The 24,392-nt window shown below is 39.9% G+C and overlaps 1 protein-coding gene across 2 annotated transcripts in view; it reads left to right on the top strand.

Annotated features, from left to right (window-relative positions):
• LOC150081802 (SEC14-like protein 2) overlaps positions 1–24,392 on the top strand; it is a 99,049-nt gene that overhangs the window by 61,148 nt on the left and 13,509 nt on the right. For both annotated transcript variants that reach the window (XM_090379681.1, XM_090379682.1), the window contains exon 9: positions 17,977–18,057. In XM_090379681.1, the coding sequence (XP_090235807.1) occupies positions 17,977–18,057 (81 nt within the window). The remainder of the gene's footprint in view (positions 1–17,976; positions 18,058–24,392) is intronic.

Raw genomic sequence — 24,392 nt, 5'->3', positions numbered from 1 at the left:
CCTTCGTCATGCGGTAGAGGACGTTGAACAGCGATCCCGCTGGAAGTCAGCATTTGCGAACCGGTTCCCGAGGCAGTAGGATGGACGAGTATTCAAACGTTGAACTGGCCGACATGCGCTTGTACCAGGAACGTTTCCCGCACAGGCGTGCTCCTCATCATACGATTTTCGCACGTGTGCACAGAAGGTTACGTGAGACTGGTTGTTTCACGAGAGGTACCATGAATCGAGAGTGAACGACGAGGACGCCAGACAATGTCCTACGTCTTGCAGAAGGCAATCCGAGTACGAGTACTCGAGCGATAGGCCAACGATTGGGTATTTCCCAATCCACTGTATGGAGGATACTGCCAACAAACCAAATGAGTTCATACCATCTGCAACGCGTCCAATCATTGGAGCCTGCGGATTATTCACTCCGGAGGACTTTTGCTACTTGGTTTCTTCAACAGAAACGGTCCGCAAATGCTGACTTCCAGCGGGATCGCTGTTCACGCGTCCTCCGTTCAACGTCCTCTACCGAATGACGAAGGCATTTCGGACCCTGCAATGCTATGTGATTCCGATTCGTCTTTGTGCCCCCTACACCTCCTGCAAGTTTGTCGCACTGGTAGTGAATCACCCTGTATACATCCTTCCTCTTAACGGGACATGGATCTCTTAACGAAAAAACTGTCATTTTGGTCTTTCTAGGGTGGAAGCTTGTCAATGCGGGAAAAATGAAAATTGGAGCCACATTTTATTTGATTGTCCGCTGTATAATGACTTGAGAGATGTTCTTCGTTGGTCAGTTTCTACACTCTCTCCTGGGCATGAAACTTTGCTGGTGGGAGACACGAATTCTTATGTTGCTCTTCAGCAGTTTGCATCTGATGTTTTCACAAATTGTTTGTTTGTTTGTTTTTTTAGTTAGTTGTTGGCGCATCGGCTTCTGTGGCCATAATGCACCTCTCAAGGTTTTTGCAGTACTCTGATCCAAGCCCGAGGCGGGATTCGAACCCGCGACCTTTGGTTTGCCAGGCAGGCACTTTACCCACCCGGCTAGCCCGGTCGGCGTTTTCACAAGAAGAATTAGTTATACAGCTACGAATAATTCTACTCCTTTGGCTGGTGGAGCTACTCACTAGGGAGCAATATTCCCTAATTATTTTTATTATTATTTTATATTGTTTTAATTAATTAATTTATTTATTAATTTATCATTTTTTTTTTTAACACCACGGGAAATTTATTTTTCTCTCCTCTGGAGTGGGCCCAGAGGAATCTGGCCCATCTTTTGCCAACATCAGGTGGGTCAGAGTCTCGAATTGAAACAGTGCGAGCTCCATAGGGCCTGGCCTACCTTCCCGTGGTGTGGACGAGTACCCAGAATCATCTGTCCAGGTGACTGATGCTTCTGGGTAGCCAAGCGGTCAGACACAACAACAGAATACACACATAATACACATAAACTTACACACAAACATGCAGCTCAGAAGATGCTTTCAACAGATTAATCACTCAAGCAACTCACACAGCCTTTAAGTACTCCCTTGCAATCATGGTAGACTTCGCTGGAGCCTTTGACCGACTATAGTGGCCCAGTGTTCTTCGGGGGCTTGGGCAATCAAATGTTTCCAACAACCTATACAACAGCTTAAGGTCATATCTAACTGGTAGAAAAGTCCAAGTTACCAACAGATTCCAGACAGTGACTAGTTACATCGATCGAGGCTGTCGCAGGGCTCTGTGCTTGGCCCGTTTCTCTGGTCTATTGTCCTGGACGAGTTTCTGGGCATGGACATGGGGGGGGGGGGGGGAGTTGAGCCGTTGGCCTTCGCGTATGATCTTTTCCTTTTGGTATGTGCTAATACCAGGGCAACCTTGGAGACAATGACAAATAGAACACTGGTGAAACTCCAGAACTGGGCAGCCCTGCACAACCTTACCATTTCACGAAAGAAAACAAAATCCATACTCCTTAAAGGCAGGCTACAAATCACAATTAAAAGTCGTGATTTTTAATTGTGATTTGTACAGTGCTATGATAAGGCGGGTCAGCAGGGCAGACTGGGGGCTGAAGCACAAAGCTCTTACTCTCATACACCAAGCGGTATACGTGCCAATTGTGTGTTATGGTGCCTCCATCACCGAAAAGCCATCCTAGCAAGAAACAAACGTAAGCTTGATTCAATCCAGAGGTTCATACTCCTTTCAATTTGTAGGGCATGCCGCACCGCCAGCACCCCTGCTCTGCAGGTATTAACTGAATGCCAGCCACTAAACTTAGAATTGGTTAAAAGAGAGCTTTTTTATCATTTAAGGAAGGGAGTTCCAACCCAACTGCTTAATTTTCAACTTGATACCACAAACGGCACTAGGCAGGAAAGACAACGGATAACCCTACAAGAGATATGGCAACATGACTGGGACACCACAACGGGGCCATCACAAAACGATTCCTTCAATCTATAAGTTCAACTCACCCAGAACTTCCACCCTGGTTTTCGCCTGGCCTCCATGTGACCTTTATCATCACCGGGTATGGATACTTCCAACAAAAACTGACGGCCATGGGAATCGAGAATGATCCACGTTGCCACTGCGGCGAAGAGGAGTCCTGGGGGTACCTCATGTATGAGTGCCCCAGCTATGACAACGTTAGGCTTAAATTCCTCACCAAAAATACAGACGAACCCTCGCAATCAAGAATTCACTCTGCTACTCGAGGAAGATACCTATAAGGCATTAACCACCTACGCGCAGGAAACATTTGCACTTAGGCGAGATAAGATTGCAGAACTCAGAGCCCAAGAACTAAACCGTGGGATAACTTTCCATCCCCCCCCCCAGAACAACACAGACATAATCATGCAAACCCTAATATGGTAGGATTTATTGCAGGCATCATCCACGGTGCGGGATTTAAGTCATTGCAAACCCGAAATCAGTAGGATATACTGCTGGTACCGATCTAGTTGCGAGATTGCTGGGACTGACCTCAGTGAGGGATCTACAGGCACTGTGTCATTGGCAATTACACAGGGGCGCCTGTCCCCTGTGACTTTTAAACCCACACCCTTTCCTATACTTCGCCTAAAGTAGGGTGGATTAATTCTCCCCTGTCAACCCACCCAAATTCATTCTCCCTTCAATCCTCTCTTCTTCTATGCCTCTCTCTTCTAGCTCTTTTTTTTAATCTATTACTTTATTTATTTATTTTTATTTATTTATTTTTTTATTATTATTATTTTTTTAATTTTTTTACTTGGTCTCCGTCATGAAGTTCAGGCAACCCTGGCGGAGGCCAGCCAGAGTATAATGGGCAGCCTGGCTCACCTCCCAGTGGTGGTGGCAGGCAACGTGGGGTCCCCTTAGGGGACCAGCGGCCAAGCAGCCAGAAACAGAACAACAGAACATAGCACTACTGTCACTAACCAGACACCACACTTTTTCCAGAGATTCTGTAATTGTTCACAAAGTACCATGGCGCAGATGTGGGAAACCACCGGTGGCGCCCTCCACAAAACACTATGCCACTTTCTCTACTGTTAAAGTGTCGTACACAACGTCTAACTGTACTCATACGTACAGTATCGTCACTATAAACATTTTTGAGACGCGTACAGATTTCGTTAAACGTCACTTCTTCTTTGGTAAGAAATTCAATCGCCACTCTTTGCTTGATACGTATAACTGTAACATCCACTATTTTGAAACTATCCGTGTGCTGCACTGACGAGACCGATCACAGCGCCACTCAGTACGGTAAAACTAGAGCCCACTCCGTGACACGCGAAATGATCTAAGACGCAAAAAATTAAGAGGCATTACTTTCGTGCCGATCCTCGTACTTCGCGTTTGTCAATGTTAAACTTCAGTTGCCACCCGTCAGCCCATCTGCCCAACTTTTCTAGATCCTGTTGCAGTAGCGTACTGTCATTAACAACCCTTCCAACCTTCGTATCGTGTGCAAACTTGGACATTTAGCCTGACATACCTTCATCAATATCATTGATAAATATATAAACCATCATTGGGCCCAACACCGACCCTGGGGGGACTCCACTAATAACATCAATCCTTATAAAATGGTACATTTACTTTCCCACTGCACGTTTTAATTATGCTCATTTATTTTCAGATGTGTGAAAGAGAGAGAGAGAGAATCTTTATTGTCCTTCACAGCCATAAAGCCAGGGGGTTTACAGCCTCCCGATACTTCCAGTATAATCGAACAATTATTTACAAAAAAAAGGTAATTATACAAATTTTAATACAAAGGAGAGAACTCCTCACGAGAGTTAGGTCTAATCGAGCTGGCTTGACATCGAGATATGAACACCAGCTCAATCACACAGGAACAGATGCAAGGTACACATCAGTCATTGCTGATTAGTCCTGTTAGTCATAGTTTTTTTTTCCGGTAAGTCCGGTCAACAGCGAATTTGTTTAGGTCGGCGTCAAGTGCCTGGGTTTGCTTGAGCATTTGTTGAGGGAGGAACCTGTTCGAGAGATGGAGTCGTGCTGAACGCGATAGAGCTCGGGATTGACCCTAAGGGCAGCAGGTGGATGTCTGGTTACATCGCGTTTCCCCGCCACTTGAAATTGAAAATCACACCTACATACAATTCACAAAGTAAGCGTGTCACTTTTTCCACTTTTTAAATACATGGAAAATCGTGCGCATGTCTGTTGACATTTTACGTTATATGTATTTCTTTGTGTTTTTTTTGCGAAAAGTAGAAAAACTTCATTATGAAGTATGTTACGACAGAGGAGTAAAACAAAAAGAAAAATTCAACTACTCAAATCTCAAAACTTGGTGGGATCTTTGTTACTAACATAGTTTGTCAATAAAATAAACAGATCATAACCGAAGTTTTACACGAAATAACGGCTCTGAGCAGAATATTAAGAGAAAACTCGAATAGAAGGAAAGCTGGAATGCATTTTTACCTTCAAATGCCTTGTACTTGTTTTCCTTGAAACAATTATTTCTTTGACGTTGTTCTACAGATCCTTTATCAGTATAAAGCGAGGTAATTACGAAATTTGTGGTAGTAATGGCAAAAAGAACTGAAAGGGTACAATTTTATTTCTCAAAATCTTCCCTTCGCAGAATTTCCATAAAACCAAATTTTCTGGAATTGAAAACATTCAAAAATTAAGACAATAATGTTGATAATACCCAAGAAGGAAAGAAATGTTTTCCCTCTTTATTTTATCCTTAATCTTTCATGTTTTGAATCGAAAAGACGAAATACTGCAATATTATTCTTTACATTAAACGAGTTTATGCAAAAACTAAACAAAGGAACTTTAATTTCTCGCTAATATATAAGTTAGTTTGATGATGCAAAATGTCTTGGGGATATTTAAACCGAGGTCCAACTGTTCGAGAAACAGCAAATATTTTAAGAAAGTAATTCAGCCAAAATAATACTGAAATTTATATCTGTGTTGCAGCTTGGAATAACTCACAAAAAAAAAAAAAAAAGGAAAACCTGCTTCCTCCACATGAGATCACCAACCACAGCTCAAACTGGGTGTTCTTTTTAGAATTCCTCAGTCTGCAATGAGATTCAAACGCAATAACCCAAAAGAGGGAAAAGTAGCGAACCCCTATACAGTCAGGGAAGCCACGCAGGGTGATTATACAAGTCGTTAGTCATTTTTATAAAATAAAACTATAAAACAAAGCAATAGAGAAAAGAAACTTTTTACACACAGAGCAAAAAACTGAATGCATTTTTGAGAAACAAAAAATAGTTGCAGTATTCCCCACCAGTGGGCCAAGATTTACATATTTAGCGTACGCATAAAAAGGGCAGGTAGCGTTTTGCTTTTTTGTGTTGTAAACAAGGATAAGCTGTGTGAACAAGAGTAAAACCAACAGATGCTGCTTAAAATAATCGTTTAAAGTTTTTTTAGTTATAAAAACCCAGTCTTATGGCTTTCGAAGTTCTCAAACGTGAAACATGACTTCCACGTTCAAGGAAAGCCCTCATTAACATGATTATGAAATTTCAAGAAACAGGAAATCTCTGCGAGAGACCTCAAACTGGATGACCTCCAATTTGACGCACAGGTAACTAATCGCTCGACATGGCTACCACCAGCGCTCACAGCGCATGTACGACCTCCGAACCGTTGATATTCCTCGCAGCAATGTCGAGAAAGTTCTTCACTTTTACGTGCACCAGTGTCCCTCGAAAAATCACAAGGGGCACCAAATCTTATCTGCAGATAAGACTAAACGTGTGACATTTGTCCAATGGGCTCTGAATAAAATGGAAACAGAACCATCTTAGGTGGCACACATATTCCGAGCTCACGAAGAATAGTTTTCTTTCAATAGGACCGTGAATAATAATAATAATTGTCGAACTCTTTCAGCTCACCCCATCAGTCTCAGGAAGCCCCTCTCGTCCTACAGAGGTGACTGTGTGCTGCGGTTTCATTTATCTGGGCCATTCTTTTTCGAAAGACCCACTTCTGATGGAATGGAAACCAAAATGCGTTTACGAGAGCGCAAGTGCAGAATGCATGTTGGAACCCCGCCACATTTCATTCAACCAGTTTTTTGTCTGCTGAGTGAAACATCTGCACTTGATAAAGTAATCGTTGGGAATTTCCCCAGTGCTTGGCCTCCACATTCACCACACTTGATTCCTCTCTAGAGAGTGGGGAGGAGAGGAATTTGAAAGGCCTTTTACCAGAGACAGACATGTTTCTTCAGTATTTAAAGAACAATATTTGAAATGAAGTTTCAGCCATCTCTATTAACTTATTGAAGGCGAGTGTGGACGAGGTTAATTCTTATCTATGTACAGTTCTATATTAGCGAAGTGGAGCTATAGATTATCTTTGATAGATTGTAAAATGGCAATTTCTGTAACCGCGTCTTATTTCCGTTTATTTCTATACCTATATTTATAATCACCGGTATTATCTTATACATACAGGTTGTTTCTAAAGTATGGGCAAAACATTTTGGGGTTTATTTCAGGGCACAAAATAAGATTAAAAAAAAAGTCATATAAACGGGTGTCCGATCTGAAACGGTTACAGATTAACGGTTAATGGCCGTCTAATTTAAAAAATATGACTACAGAGTTTAAAGAAAAAATAAATAAAAATAAGCAGACATGTATCTATAAAAATATACCAACTTATACTGCGTATACGTGTCTGCTTATTTTATTCATTTTTCATTATTTAACCATTAAAAACTCCTGAGCGAACTTTTAAAATTCAAACAGGTATAACTCCGTACCTTTCGTAATGTCTTCTATACAATGTAATTATAATTAAAGTGTGCCATTTCATCTGGCTGTAGGTAGAAATCGTTAATGGTAAAAAGATGGAATTTGGAATGGATGCTTTTGTTTTTTGCATTTTCAATTTTTTACCCACGCGAAAGCTGAAAGTGAAAAAAACAAACAAAAAAATGGTTCCAAAAACTGCCATCTCGTGACAATTAGCGCAACTGGTAGCACTGTTTAATGAACTGTTAGGTAGGGAGATTGAAGTGCTCAATATGGTTCTCCTCTATGCACTCAGTAATCACTGAATTTTACCATCTACCTAATACCGAGTTGGGCCACCGCTCGCACGGATAACAGCCGCTTTTGGCTCCACTAAATGTGGGCATTGATTCCGCTATATATCTGAAGGCGCAGATCCCTGTGATATCCCTATATCATAGGGGTCTGCGACCATGCTGTTTGCAAGGCTTTCACATTGTCGGAAAAGATAACGATTGTGTGACTTCCCGTTCCAAAACACCCCGCAGATGTTCAATTGGATTGCAGTCGGGCGAATTTGGAGGCCAATCAAGATGGGTGATATCTTCACCGCGTTGCTCGAACCATTCGCGCACAGTGCGGGTGCGATAACAAGGCTTATTATCATCTTGGAAGATCCCGTTTCTGTCCGGAAAAAAATGCGACATGCAGGGTGCAACTCTCCTAAGAGTTGCCAGTACCCCTCACCAGTGGGCGGTCCGCTAGGTGGCGCAGGATGACACGCATTTTATTTGAAGCCCCTGCTGATTTCGTGGTTTTTCGGATAGATTTTTTCTGGATTTTACAGATTAAAACGTATAGATTAAGTAGCATTACGTTGCATCTTAGTGTGTTTTTTTGACTATTTTTGAAAAGTAATGATTATTATTATATCTGCGATTTTCGTAAACTGTATGTTAGACAAGGATGATCGTCATAGCAAATGCCACTGTATCCATAATTACAAATGGTTTTTAACCCTAGTGGCTTTCCACTGAAATACTGTGTTGTATACTGCATGCTAGCAATTAAGTGGAGTATATCATTATATTTTCTGTTAGGATTAAGCGTTGATATCACGAATTATTCAACATGTATCCCACCGGTGTTAAACTGGATCGAAGTCAGGCGAATTTGGATGGCAATCATTATAACGTTCGTTAAAATCGCGATGTCTCGGCAGCTATCTTGCCTTCCTCACAATAGCTGTCATGCGCAAGGGACGCTTCTTATTGGCAACTTGCGATCATGTGGTCAAGCAATACGACCAGACTTAGAATTCCAGAACCTTCTATAGGTGAAGAACAGAGTTCAAAGGAAAGTACACGTGAACCCGAAAATGGTGTCCAAAATAGTGAGGGGCAACAAACTGAAGAAACAACTGGGACACCGTTAGACCATTTTATAACAACAAGGTAGCAACTAGAAGTAATAATGACACATCAGTCAAACAGGATCTCAGCAACAGTTTGACTGCAAATTAAACAATGTTGGACAAACTAGGAAAGAACTATGACAGATTTGCACACTGAAAATTAAAGTTTGAAGGCAAAATTACAGACTGCTACAGCAAAAACACGGGAAATACAATTTCATCTGAGCCAACTTTCCTATGCGCAGGCACTAAGGAAACACACTTAGCAATACCTCTGTTACCAATGAAGATAAACCCACCAAAACTTCAGAACTACAAAAGAAGGATAAGAATAAGAATGTGATCATATTAAGAACACCTGAAGAGGTCCATCTGACGACAAACGAGACTATCAAGGAAGCAGTTACGACAGGTTGTCGTTATTGTGTTTTAGGAGCATTAGCAAATAAGGCCGTATTACTGTCTGTAAATTGCGTCAGTTCTGTGGTCGATTTTCGAGTTATGACAGGACTGCAGACTCACCTTAAGAAGGTAAGAGTGAAAAGTTTAAGGAAACTTAGAAACACTGTAACTGTAACAGAAACAGCCACTTAAACAGATGCTGCAATCATTAAAGAGCATCCAGAGGTTGCAAACCTCAGACTGAAGGCTGGCGTACCAAAGAGATTGTTGTTAATTGTTATTTGGTTTTTAGGAGCATTAGCAACTAAGGCCATATTGCTCCGGGGATATGCAGTGGTCATTCCCTGACCTTTCCACATCCTCCGTATTTGGTGGTCACGAGCTCGAACCCCTGTCTAATCAAGAAGCGTGTGCTACGCACTGCTGCACCTGCCCACCTGGCTACGGAGGCGCCGTACCAAAGAGAAGAGGCCCTTCCATAATTATCTTTGACATAGAAAGGACGACCAAAAAAAAACAGAGCTAATGGAAGATATTTACACCACAAATTTCCAGGAACATCTCGCTGTGGAAGAAATAGAGCAGGAATTTAGATTCAAATATGTACCAAGTGCAGATCTCCGGATTCTGTAATTCTATAGTAGATCTTTCGCCCAGAAAACAGAAAATCCAGAACCATTAATCGAATCTATGTTGGCTGACCCAGTAATAGGTTCAGGGAAAATTTCCCGATTGTTAAATGCTACCGCTGCCTCAAATACGGCCATATCGCGCATACTTGCATTGACAAAGGAAGGACATGCGGCCACTGCTCCCTGAAAGGCGTGACTTTAAAGAATGTAGGAGTCGCCACAGCGATCTCAAATGTGCCAACCGCAATGCTGAACGTTTGGAGTTTTCCCATTCCATTAGAGTTTCTAAGTATCAAGCTTACCAAAGAGCTGTTAAACAGATGAAATTAACAATCAATTATGGAAGTCAACTAATCCAGCCATACTACTCAAGCTCTAAAATTCATCCAATTAAACGCGCAGTTGTAGACAGATCAAAATGGAAGAGAACCAAATTGATATCCCAACAGTTCAAGAACCATACATTCATGATGGTAGGGTTCAAGGCTACCCTAGATCCTACAGAATAGTTGAGGCTAGCATAGACACCTCCTGGATAGCGATAGTAAACAGAAACCCTCATCTCACAGTAACTAAAGTTAATTCCCTGTGCACACCCCTTATTGTATGTGTGTGCATAAGATCATTACATGTCATTTCCCTGTAATAGTTTCAATTTATGCAAAATGCCGATCCCGATTGTGGCATAGCCACATAATCCAAAACTCATAATGGACAGTTACCAGCAGATTTCTTGCAACCGCGCCCTTCCAAGTCTTAAACCAAATGCACAATTTAACCACCTATAGCAGTTCTGCTCGAGAAAGTGAATAGATGTCACAATTGCAAATACGGACATCTATTCTGGCAGGTCCAAGAAGCTTGGACACCATCAGATCACAGAACAATAACTTTCAAGTTTACACATCAACTGGATCGTATTCTAAGCCGATACCTGGACATCATCAAATATGAAAAAGACAAACTGGAAAATCTATACACAAACCATAGGTACTACTCTGAAATGAACACAGCTAAAAGTCTACAACCGCGGAAGCCTGGAATGACCATACCAAAACACTGACTGGAATGCTTAAAAAAAAAGGAATGTGAAATTTCTATACCTAAAAGGAGATCACGAAAACAGGTCGTTCCCTAAACTTTAAGTACTCTGGCGAAGGGTCTACAAGGCCAGAAAACAATTTCAAAGAGCACGGGCATCTTGGCTCCAAAATGAGATCAATAACCCGAGAGAATCCTACAAAAACTCATATACGACTCTCATAAGAAACAAAAAAAAAAAAAAAAAAGGAATCGTGACAGTCCTAATGGAAATGGTGACCCTTGGGTGTACAGGATCTTGATACGTATTCCAGCAATAAAAGAGAATCCTTCAATTTAGAAGAATTATTACAGCACACTAAAATCAATAACTGCCCCGGACACGACCTGCTAGAAATACAGGCAATAAAAAAATTCGCAGAAATCTACTCCGACAATCTCTTACACCCCTTTAATCACTGTTTAGCTGCAGACAAATTATCTACAGAATGGAAGTTGGCAATCCTAGCCTAATTTTAAAAAATCCAGAGAAGCTTCGACAGATCCCAAGAATTACAGACCTGTAGCTTTGCTACCAGTCCTAGGAAAGTTCTTAGAGCTGCTACTCCTCTGAATTGCAAACTTCACTCAGACCGCCAATATGGCTTTAAACAAGGCTAATCCACTGAAGATGCTATGCATTATATAATTACAGCAACAAACATGTGGACATGTGGACATGTGTTTTTGTAATGGGCGGCTCCTAGAACGTTAGTTCAACTCCGCCTCGTATCTCTGTGAAGAACAGTATCACTACAAATGGGCCAGATATGTGTGTGACGTCGGTTTGTGTGTATTATGTGTGTGTTCTGTTGTTCTGTTCTGGCCACTTGGCTACCCAGAAGCATCAGTCACCTGGACAGATGATTCTGGGTACTCGTCCACACCACGGGAAGGTGGGCCAGTCTCAGCTAACCACGTACTGTCTCAATATGAGACTCTGATCCACCTGATGTTGCCAAAAGGTGGGCCAGATTCCTCTAGGGGCCCACTCCAGAGGAGAGAGAAAAAAAAAAAAAAAAAAAACATATATTTATTTAGATTTTCCCGTGGTGCAAAAGAAAAAAAAAAATAATAATAAATAAAATAATAATAATAATAATAAAATAATAATATCACTGTAAAACGCAAAAAAAAAAAAAAAAAAAAAAAACCAACCATGTGACTGATTTAGAACGCGAAGAGAAGAAAAAAAAAAAAATAAATAAAAAAATAAAAAATAAAAAAAAAATAAAAAATAAAAAAAAAATAAAATAAATAAATAAATAAATAAATAAAAAATAATAATGATAAAAGAAATAAAATAAATAAAATAATAATAATAATAATTAAAGAAATAAAATAAAAAAAAAAAAAAAAATAAAATAAATAAATAAATAAATAAATAAAAAATAATAATGATAAAAGAAATAAAATAAATAAAATAATAATAATAATAATTAAAGAAATAAAATAAATTAAAAAAAAAAAAAAAAAAAAAAACATATATATCTATAAAAAAAAAAAAAAAAAAGGGGGGGGGGAGAGAGAGAGAGATGTTTTCCTTCCTGAACACAGGCCGCAGAAACAAGCTCCACAGCCCATGCAGCAGGATGGGGGAAGGGGGGAAATACATGGTCGGTTTCAGTCCACTGCTGGGTCATCGATGTTTGCCACTGGTGGTCTGTTAATCCTTCTTCTGCGCCTAAAGACTTCAGCTGAGTAGGTTTGCAGTGCAGGGAGGTTGTTAGGGTTCTGTAGGAAGAGCTCTAGATGCTCGCCAGAGATCTGTGTACAGCTGACAAGGTTGTGTCTCAGATCAGCATACGCAATGCACTCGAATAGTACATGCCACCAGTTCTCTTTGGCTCCACAATGGCAGAGATCTGTTGGGTGGAGACCCAGATGGTGTAATTTTTCATTCATGGATCCGTGTCCGGTAATTAGGTATGATGTTTCTAGTGAAGGGGTGAACCAAGACTGTACAGATTTAGAAGCAGTGTAGGTTACATCAGGTAGGAATCTTTTTGTGACAATGCCCTTTGTTGAATTATGCCATCGAGTTTGCCAAATGTTGAAGAGCTCGCTGTAGCAACGTGTCATCTCAGCCTTGGGGTCAGCATCCAGATTAACCTCAATGTCAAGGATCCTTGTTGGGATATTTTTCGTAATTCGGAAGCACAACCCTCGGAAAGTGACATGTAGATCGAGCGGAAGTGCTCCCGCAATGACCTGAATGGCAGGAGTGGAGACCGTTCTACACACTCGGCAGATTGCCATTAACATTGACCTCTGGATGGTTCCAAGCTTGTCTCGCATCTTTACAAGAGTTACCCGATGGAACCAGGCTCCAGCTGCATAGGTCACAATTGGTAAAAATACTGCGTTGTAATACAACCGCAGAGACCTTTTGGAGAGTCCCCAATCATTCTTAGAGATGCGTATGATGGTTCCTGAGAATCTCTTAACTTTGTTTCTTAAATTAACAAGATGTGGAAGAAAGCTGAGTTTGTGGTCAATAATCACTCCAAGTACTTTGGTTTCGGTGACGATTGGCAGTTGAGCATTACATATCTTTACCTGCGGTGGGCGTCTGAGATCCAGTCTATTCTTGAATAGCATCATTTTAGTTTTTGTTGGGTTGATATGCAACTTATTAAGTGCGGCCCAAGTTGAGAGATCGTCGAGGACCTGGTTTGCATTTTCTTCAATGGCCTTCCGTGAATGCCCTGACACCACAACTGTGAGATCATCGGCAAAGGCCACAATTTTTGTATTCCTGAAGGTGCGGGAGAGCCAGTCTTGGAGGACTATGTTCCAAATGAGGGGTCCCAGGACTGACCCTTGGGGACAACCTCGATTTACTGATCTTGTGACTTGCTGGAATTTTGACTTGAGAATAACTGCTCGGTCGGAAAAATAGTTCTGGAAGAGGCTGTATAATTGCTGGGGGCAAGCGGCAGTTCGAAGGCGTGCCAAGGCACTATCCCACCAGACGGTATCGAAGGCTCCCTCGAAGTCTATGAAGATGGCCAATTCGAATTTTTCTTCAGAACTTTCAATATGTAAAACCAAATCGAACAGAGCTTCTTCACACGACCTTCCACGGGTGAAGCCATACTGGCATGGTGAGACCAAATCGTGCATTTGTAGCATGGAGACAACCCTGAGAGCCATGAGTCGCTCAAGGACCTTACCAAGGTTAGCCAGCAGGGCAATAGGCCGGAAGCTGCGGGGGTCTGTTGGTGGTTTGTGAGGCTTCTTGATGAGGCGAATGAGGGCAAACTTCCATTCTTTTGGGAAGCATCCTTCTTCCAAGCATTTATTGAAGAGAAGGAGTAGATGGTGCGGCCGCAGTGTGTGAAAGCGGATGATGAAGATGTATTCTATTAGGTCAAGGCCTGGACACTTTTTGGCATTAATGTTTTTAAGGACTGCTCCCAGTTCTTCTAGTGTGAATGGGTTGGCTTGCTCGTTTGCTATGTAATTGCTGTTGGCAGCTCTAATTGCTGAGTGTTCTGGATGATCCTCAGAGATGTCATCAGGTGGAAACAGTTTGTCTAGGATAAGGTTGGCAGAATCTTGCCAACACTTAGTTTCCTGAGCGTCTACTGAAACAGTGTTGAATATTTCTGGGGAGAAGGTTTTCTCTCTCAAAATCTTATATGCCAGGCCCCATGGATTTGTACGGTTGGTTTCTTTTACGAAATTTGCCCAAGTTTCTCTCTTTCTGGCTGCAATTGCCTTGGTATACTCATTCTTTTTGGCGATATAATCCCTATGAAGGCGTTCGACATCAGGAGCTGGCCAATCACGGTGTCGCTGGTAGTTCCTGCGCGCAGAGTGGACTGCCTTACGAAGGATGGTAAGTTCCCGGGTCCACCATGGGCAGATTGCTGGGCAGAACACCTTCTTCCTTGAGGACCTGTATGAGGCTCTGAGTATGGAGTGCTGGATAAAGGTGGTCAAGTCCTGTGCATTTAGCGAGTCCATCTGTGATGGGTCTGGATTTGGAAAGTCCAGTTCTATGGAGCTGTCATATGCTTCCCAATTGACGTTTCTCGAAGAGAATCTAATGAAGTCAGTTGGCCTTGCTCTGTTGTTGTTTCTCGGTGGAACCAAGTCAAGATGGAACAGTATGGCTCTATGGTCGCTAACAGTCAGATCCGGAGTTACCTTCCAGCAACTAACTGACTGACGTAGGTCTTTTGTAGAGAGGGTTAAATCAATATTAGATTCACCGGTGGAGCTAGAGTAAGTAGTGAACTGGCTAGGCTGGTTATGGATAGTAAGATTTTGGCTGAGGATGAAGTCCTCAAGAAGCTGGCCACGGCCATTGGCAACTGCACTGTGCCAGAAGGGGGATTTTGCGTTCAAGTCAGATGCAACCAGGAGTTGTTTGGAGCCAATAAAATTCAGGGCAAATTCCAAAAAGTTTAGTGCTTCATTGCTGTTACTTGAGGGAGGGCTGTAGAGTGACATCAGGTAGAATGATTGATCTGTACATGTAATCTGGATACAGGTGGAGAACTGATTGCAGAGGCCCTGGACAACCAGGACATCGAGATCCCTATTTATAACTGCTATACATGTTTTTGGGTTCACTGAGACAGGTTGAATGACTCGCGTGTGTATGGAAAAGCCAGTAATTTTAGAGGTTGGATGGGGTTGTATTCTTGCAGCATACGGCTCTTGAATCAGAACAACATCAATTGAATGCTCCTCAGTGGCCTGGCGTATTTCATCCGCAACTGTGCGGGACCTTTGCCCATTTATTTGCATCATTCGCAAGTATTTAGTTTGAGATACAGGGGCTCCTCTTAGGCTCCCAGAAAGAGTGGGCAGGACTGGAGCAGGGACACAACTGGGATTTCTTGTTGGTTTACAAACACTGTGGAGGAAAAGTACCTGCTGGCAACATCAATAGATTTTGCAGGTGCATTTAAACTGGTGGCCGCGTAGTCTAAGGAGGCTCGCCAAAGAACTGTGCCACAGAATTTATTTGACTGCTCAACGACTACCCACAAAGTAAATACGTAGCTGTGCGAACCAAATACCAAGAAATTCTATGCCCAGTGACTAAAGGATGCTCGCAGAGATCATTCATTTTTCTAGACCTCATATACTTGATGAAATATACTCTTATATAACTCTTAAATATACTCTTATATAACTCTTAAAATAAAAAATATATATACTTAATGAATTCTTAACCCTTGACTTAGGTCCCCCTAATAAATAGGTCGCCTTTGCTAACAACCCTGTCCGTTTGGTACACTCGTGTGGTAATTAGCAAAGCGCGAACACAGCACTTGTCCAGCTGCAAGAATGGGTGCTGATGCGCAAGCTCGCAATATCACTAGAGAAATCTAAATCCATCCGCCTAAAAGGAAACCTAAACATAAGAAGACTGCCTACTATCAGAATTACAGGCACACTCATCCACATGGTAGTAGAGCTGAAATATCTTGGAATAGCTTTACACTCCAAACTCTCTTTTTACCCACAACCTTAGTTATTTAGCTAAAAAAAAAGTATGCAGTTAAGCCGGGATGCCTGCCAGAATCAGTACTGCTGATTTGGACTTCAAAAGTAACTCATCTACCCTGGCACTCGTCTACCGAGTTGTTTTTATTCCTATTATCGCCTGTGAAGATGGAATATGGTATAACCGCACAGCCATAGTTAAAATCAAGGTAGCATACAAAGAATAATCTTATTAACAATAACTAGAGCATATCGCACTTTCAGAAACACACCAGTACTGTAAATATCGGCTGACACATTACCGTTGCATCTCGAGATTATCCGTAGAGGGCTTAACTCTTAACTATAAACTTAAAAGAGGAATTGCTAGAGAATTCCAGGGTATTACCCAAAATCTCACCAATGACATTAGAGTTGAAAAGAAACGAATTGCTATTAAGTTCCATTAGATATGGCAGACAAGCTGGAAACAAGAGAAAGGGGAAGTGACCAGAAAGTTCCTTCCCCAAACCACCACCTTGGTACGTTCTCGGCCTAAACTTGTTCTTCTTAACTGGTCATGGATCCTTTAATGAGAAATTCAATAGCCTAGGACTGACTGAAGTCCCAAACTGTACCTATGGTGACAGAGAGAGGACTGGGCTCACGTACTGTACGACTGTATCAATTATGAAAACCAATGCAGAATAAAAAAAATAATAATAAAGAAAGAAATACTCATCTCTAAGACTGGCCTCTTGTCAAGGGATTATTATGGAGAAAGTCTGCTATAAAGCCTTCACCCAATTCGCACAGTCATTGTTCGAAATCCGAAGAACTGTTCAAGGCCAAGCGTTGCAAAATACCCGTTTAATTGAATAAATCAGATCGAACCTAGACCTTGACTCCAGTCCCAGCGAGTCAAACTACCACGCCCGGCAAATGACTGTGACATACCACTGAAAACTATAACTTGCCCTTGATGCTACTTTGCTAGAACTCTCCTCTTTGGTGCGGAACGGTCCATGGCCCTGATTTACCCTGGACTTGCAGGAGATAAAAAAACCTGATGCTGACTTTGTGTGTAGGGGAGGGGAGTATACAGGAGGGCATTTGTGTTAATGAGCGTAGAATGTGTGTGTGTGTGTGTGGTTTGGATAAGTCGGAGTATGCATGCTGTGAAAATTTGGTATGCACTTCTGTGAAGGTTGGCCGACCGGGCTAGCCGAGTGGGTAAAGTACCTGCCCGGCAACCCAAAGGTCGCGGGTTCGATTCCCGCCTCGGGCTTGGATCAAAGTACTGCAAAAACCTTGGGAGGTGCAATATGGCCACAGAAGCCGATGCGCCAACAACTACCAAAACAACAACAACAACTGTGAAGGTTTGTTTGTGTATGTCGTTGAGCGCAGCTCTAAGCACGAGTTTGTGTGTGGGTTCAACGCGCCATGCAGTTCCTGTTTCTCTAGTAAAATAGTTTTATCAATAAGGCGCGATCCTTCTTTTGCAGTATCGAGATATTTCGAGATAGGTTGATTGTATTCGACATTTCCATTTGTAAATGCTCTTAGAAGGCCAGCTACAGCCATAGGATGAGTTAGATTTGCATTCTAGTGCACAATTCCCCTCACCCCATGACAGTTTCGAACTGTTTATTTCATTTATTTTTTCTATTCATATTTCTAGGATTAACCATTTCACATGCAGCCAGCTAAAATGATACACTTTAATTATAACTACCCTGTGTGTGTTAACTTTTTTTTTTTTTCGATTTAGGTTTGGATCTGCTTTTCAAACTCATCGCTTTTTATGAAGAAAACTATCCTGAAACTTTGAGGAGAGCTTTTATTGTGAATGGTAAGTTTCCCTTCACGGATGTGACCGTTAAATAAAATGATTCATTACCAATAAAGTTTTTCGGAATTAAATATTTTCGTATACCATAATATATTATTATTATTAAAGAAGGAAAGTTGCTTTCATTTTCTAAATAAGCACTGTTGTTGTCAGTGTCCTCCCAGAGATCGCATTTCAAAATGAAGTGCCACTGAAGTAAAATATCCGCAGTAGGCATAATCTGACGGAATCTATATTTACGAGGCAACATGTTTCGAGACAGTGTAAGAGTTGGCAGTTAACCTCCATTGCTTTAGAAAGGATTGAAGGGCAACGGCACGATAAATAGAAGACAGAGTCCTCTCTTTAAGGGAACTATAATGAGCTGAACCTTGAGCAATGTATATGCAGAAAGAAAAACCTCAGTGAAATAACACTTAATAGGACGGTTAACCGGTGGAAGAAACGAATAGCTACAAATGGACAATGCTCTGAATGGCCCAATGTTATGACTGGGGTTTTTCAGGATTCTGCGCTAGGGTCCTGGCTTCTGAATATTCTTTAATGAAACGGATGATGGTAGCGCAATTTTTGTAACATAATACTGTGGTAATATTAAACTATACAGCCTGTGAGAAAAAAAAATAAGAAAGTTTGAGAAAAGGGTTGGTTTGCGCACTAGGGAGACAGCTTGGGAGAATTGTGGTAGCAAATAGGAAGGAACGGAAATTTAAACAGAAAAAGAAGACTGGTTGGAGTCCTTGGGGGAGGGATGCCAAACTTGAAGGGAAGTGTAAAGTTGGGGAACAAAAGGAGAGAATGGGCGAAAAAGCGGGGGAGAAAGAGTGAGTAGAAATATAGTGAGGAGATGAGTCGAAGTGAGTTTATCGGAAATGTAAGGGTATAAGAAAAAGGGATGAACGTGTAAGGGGTAGTTAAAGGGAGTTCGTTAAACAGTAAGAATGAAAGAAGAAGATGTACATAGCTGACTAAGTCCACCGAGGAAGGCGATAATATCCTAGAAATAGCCCTGGAAGCAGAAGGTAGCAATCCTGGGAGCAGAAAGTAGCAGTCTTGAAAAGCAGAGAAGCAGCCCTGGAAGCAGAAAGTATCAGTCCTGAAAAGCAGGAAGTATCAGTCCTGAAAAGCAGAAAGTAGCAGTTCTGAAAAGCAGAGTAGCAGAGTAGTTTCTTACTGGATGCAGTAAGAAATAGCTCTGAATGGCGGAAGATAGCAGTCCTGAATGAGGAAGAAGTAGAAGGCCCTTACGAAAACATCCCGCCAGAATATAGAAGTAAGTGCCAAGTTAGAATAAGCACACTATAGATTATTGGAAGGACTATAGGATAATAAGAAAATTAAAGAGGAAGGTCATATGATTAATATGCCCTAAGATATATATGTAGATGAGTTGAGTATTGTTATTAGAACATTGTAATGAATAGAGAAATAGAAGGAGATAGTCAATTAAATATGAATGAACGCATGGAAAGTAGCTATATTAGAGGGGTTAAATAAAAGAGATAATTAAAGCGACTAAGACAGAAAAGGTTTTGTGTTTAATGCAGGTATAAAACAGATAATTAGGATAAATACTAGCATATAAGATGGTTCCAATTGTATTATGGTAACTAAGCCAGAGGAAGTTTGTGTTTTAGTGCAGCTATAAATTCAATTGTATAAGAATGTCGAATAAGGAATTGAGTGTGATCCCTAAATGGTTATACATTAGAGAAGCTATAATAATGGAGATTCATGGAAAGTGTTAAGTATCCTTGTTCTAACTAAATGATGTATATGAATGCGTGTAATATCAATTAATATAACGGAACAGTTAATTTAATGTACCATATATGTTGTATTATCTTACCATATAATGTGTATAATTATCTTTAACTTTATTTCATGTATATGTATGTAATAAAGAATTGTATACAGCCATTAAAGAAGTTGTAACTAGTCAATTTGAATACACAAGCCTATTCCGAAGGAGGAATTTTCTTAGTACAACAATTCTCTAGATTCTGACAGGAAAGAATAAATATACATACGAACCCGATTCTTCTGTGAGGTACATGAGTTAGAATGCGGAATGTGGGGTAAGGAAACGAGAATAGAGTAAAGGTTTAAACAGAATATATGCATTCTTACAGGTTAGAATAAAATAAAAAAAATAAAAAATAAAATAAAATTTCAAAAAACCAAATACCCCTTCCACAATGTCATGTTCTTCAGCCATTAAACGTTTCAAGCCTAAACAAGATAAGAAAGTGAATGGAAAAAAAAAGAAGCACAAAATAGGAAGAAATTCTGCGGCAAGATTTACTGCAAAAGTAAACTGAAAATGTTATCAACTCTTTGAGACATGCTGGTACTAAGAATGCTCAATATTCTTCAAATTGCGTGCTGTGAAAAAAATCAAGGCAGGCATTGAGTGAAATGTATGCATAATGGCATAAACAGTTTTAAGATAGTGTATGTATTAGAGGAGATATAAAATGCAAGCCTGGCAGCACTATCAATTAAACTGAAATAAAACCATTAAGATATAAACGAGATGAAAGCAAAGATGCCGTTATATCAGCATAATGATTAATATGCGAGTGACTGTGGCAAAATCTACAGCCCAGCCTTCGAAGGAATATCGTGAAAGAAAGAAAGGGAAGTTGGACAGAAATGTGAATCCAAATGAAATTCAACAAGAGTGTTTCGTTATGCCTGGGAGTTCTCAAACTGCACCCAAAAAAACTCGAGCTGAAATAATGAAGGAAAATCGTGAACGGAAGAAAAGGAAATTAAAAATTCAAACTATTCCGAATAATAATGAAATTCAACCACAGAGTTCTACTATGCCTGATACTTATCAGGAATCTAAAACACCAGCAGAACGAATGAAGGAATATGGTGCACGAAAAAAAGCGAAATTAGAAATGGCTAATAATGAGATTCCTGATTACATCCCTATATTGTCTACACGAGCTGACAGTGATTTTGAAAAACTAGTGTACAAAAACCCATTTGGATTTAGTTGTAATGTTTGTGATCGTTTATGGTTTTAATTAGATTTGAAACCATTTCCAACAACTTCATATGAATTACTTCAAAATGAATTTCATTTATAAAAAGTGAGTACTTTCATGACGTGTAATACATGTCATACTTCATTAAAAGAGGGACAGATACCAACTATGGCCACGTCAAATGGATTTATATATCCAACATATCCTAGTCATTTGCCTCTGGATGTTGTAACTGAGCGTTTGATATCACCACGATTACCCCTTATGCAAATTCGTCGTTTACGTTATGAACATGGGCAATATGGAATCATTGGACAAGTAATAAATGTACCAGTTAACGGAAATACAATGGTTCATCAATTATGTAGAGAATTAAATGTACCAGTTAACGTAAATAAGATGGTTCTTCAATTACCTAGAGCAGGGGTCGGCAACCATTTTTGAGTAAAGAGCTATTTTTGATCTTATTAAAAAAAAAGAGAGAATCCGAAGAGCCGCAACCTCAGCTAGAGGAGGGGGCGGGTTTAGGAAATGGAATAGACTGGGAAGATGTTTTATTAAAAAATATATATCACATAATTTATAATACATATATTTTGTATATATATATATTTTTTTTTTTTTTCAAATATCATTTATTAATACTGAAAAAACAACAAACATCCAATTAGGTACGAATTAATGTGAATTTGCTGCTGAACTTCTTGAGCGAGTCTCTCAATGTCAGACGAGTATGCAGAAATTTTCATCTTTAAGCATGCTGAGACACTCGCATTATTCAGACGGTTTCTTGATTTATTTTTAATGTAACTCATGGTCGAAAATATTTGCCCGCAGAAATTCGTCGAACCAAAAACAGAGGAGTCTAAAAGCAAATATTTTCAAATTTATATACTTGTCCGGTAAGCTACTCCACGCATCGAACACAGTTTGGTCTTACTTTTTCAACTCATCTGTAGCTGTCCATTGTGTAGAATTGCAAGGGCAGCCTTTTGCCTCTCCAAATCCTCAATTTCAGTTTTAAGGCATTTTAGTCTTGCACTCCACATGTTGTTGTTGTTGTTGAGTTTAACGACACGTAGGCTGCTATGGCCATATTGTGTTTTTCTAATGGTGAATATGAAATAATAACTATATTTTATGATATATTCCTATCCGATTTAAGAAAGTAAATAGTTCTTTTTTTATTAGGGTCATCTCCCAGAATCTGCATTAAATTTATTGATGACTGCGTATTAGCAATTGATTTAAAGGTATCTAAGCGAATGTTTTGAAAGTGGGGACAGTCCACTAGCAAATGGCGAATGGTCAGTTGTACTTGACATGATGTACATTGGGTAGCGCTGTCATTAGTTAATAGATACAGGTGAGTGAGATGAGTATGCCCAATCCTAAGCCTTCCTAAAATTGTTTCTTCTCGTCTTCTTTTTCGGAAGCTTTAGAGCCACAGCTTTGGTTCTGGTTTTATTTGGTATAGTTTGTTTCCTGGATAACCTCTCCAGATTACACTCCACATGTCTTTGATTTTTAAATCCTCTAACTCCATTTCAAATTGTACTTCATATGAGCTAAAAGTTAAAGAACCACAGTTACGTGTTCAAAGAGCCGCAGTTGCCGACCCCTGACCTAGAGAATTAGATGAAGATTATGCCATCAATGTACATATAAAACGAAGACTCATACATAAATCATCATATCTACAGAAGAAATAGTGAAAATATGGTTACGGTATTTGATAAATTCACCTTTCTATAAATTCTACGGCATAAAAGTGAGTGACGATTTCTTGGAGACAAATGATGATAGTGAACAGGGGCATTCAGATGAAATTGTGGAACCTGTCAATAATGATGATGAACTATTGTTAATTCAACAAAACATTATTATGGTTTAAAGATAAATATTTATGTATAGCACCGGGTCAGAAATCATCTCCAGCAAGTTTCATATTTGATATACACGCAGAAGAACTTTCTTTATATATATTTGGGACATGCACGAAAATTTAAAAATGGATTGAAAATTCCTCCCTTTATGATGGCACCGAGTGAAATTCGTAGATTTCATCGTCGTGGAGTAACTCCCCAACATTTGTTATATATGGAAATGAAAATTATGTGAATGAGTACCGCAGAAACTTTGCAAATTGCATTTAAATCAGTAGGAATAACAGCTAACATTACTCGTTCTATATTGGAATCGAAAGAATTTATAAACAAGTCATTAGAGATTGCTTCAGAATTGATTGCTGCAGAATTATGGCATTCACTACAATTTCATGAATTAGTACAAGTTGTTCGACAGTACATTTTCTAAAATTCTTACAAAAATAGGCAATGGAGAAGTGTTATTACCAGATGAATTTAAAATTATAGAACCGAGATTTGTTACCAAAAGAAGATGCTACTAATTTATGTCCGCAAGGGTTCAAAATAAAATTTATAAAATGTCAGTGACAAACTGCAGGACTTCCATACATTCTACCTCCATTATTGAAAGGAAAACAGTACATGATTACTACAAATATAGATGTGGTCGATGGATTCATAAACGGTGCAATCGGTACTTTAGTATACTGTATTTCGAATTTGAGGACGACAAAACAGTTAAACGAGTGTGGATGAAATTTCCTGAGTCAAAAATAGGCCATAATCTTCAATCTCGTTATAAACAATACAGTATGTGAAAGATAAACGGTTACCAGGTCAGTGCGTACCTATTATACAAACGATCAACTACAATTCCATTCAAGAACAGTACACGTACACAATTTCCTTTAGTATGTGCTTGTGCTTTGACTATACATAAATCTCAAGGAGGGACCTTCGACAAAGTTGTATATAATTATGAGAAAGATCATCAACAGCCACTTGTATACGTGGCGTTATCTCGAGTGACCTCATTGTAAGGTTTATATATTACAAATCCCCACGACGATTTCACATTTCACCACGACGAAGCTACTAGTAATCTAGAACTTCGTGCTGAACTAGGTCGCTTGAAAAATGATAAGCTACCATCTCTACAGGATGAACTGCAAGATTTAATACAACGTGGTATATCTATATCGTCAATGAACGTACAAAGTTTACTGGCCCAATGTTCGAGATATCGAAACGGGCACAACCTTACAGCAATCCAAAATATTGATATTAAGTGAATCGTGGTTGGATAATGATGAACATATATTACTTAAACCATTCCAAAGTGTGACTCAATTTAAAAGGTCAGATGACCGTAGTGGTGGTGTTGCGATATATATCAACGTGAAGGTTCAACTATCATCAGTATACCACATATCTTTGCACAACATAATAGTAGCAATTCGACAACGGT

Source organism: Mastigoproctus giganteus, chromosome 8 (assembly GCF_048544385.1).
Source record: "Mastigoproctus giganteus isolate SK-2022 chromosome 8, ASM4854438v1, whole genome shotgun sequence".
Classification (NCBI taxonomy): Eukaryota; Metazoa; Arthropoda; class Arachnida; order Uropygi; family Thelyphonidae; genus Mastigoproctus; species Mastigoproctus giganteus.
The sequence above is the reverse complement of the archived record's forward strand: the minus strand, read 5'-3'. Positions and strand labels throughout refer to the sequence as shown.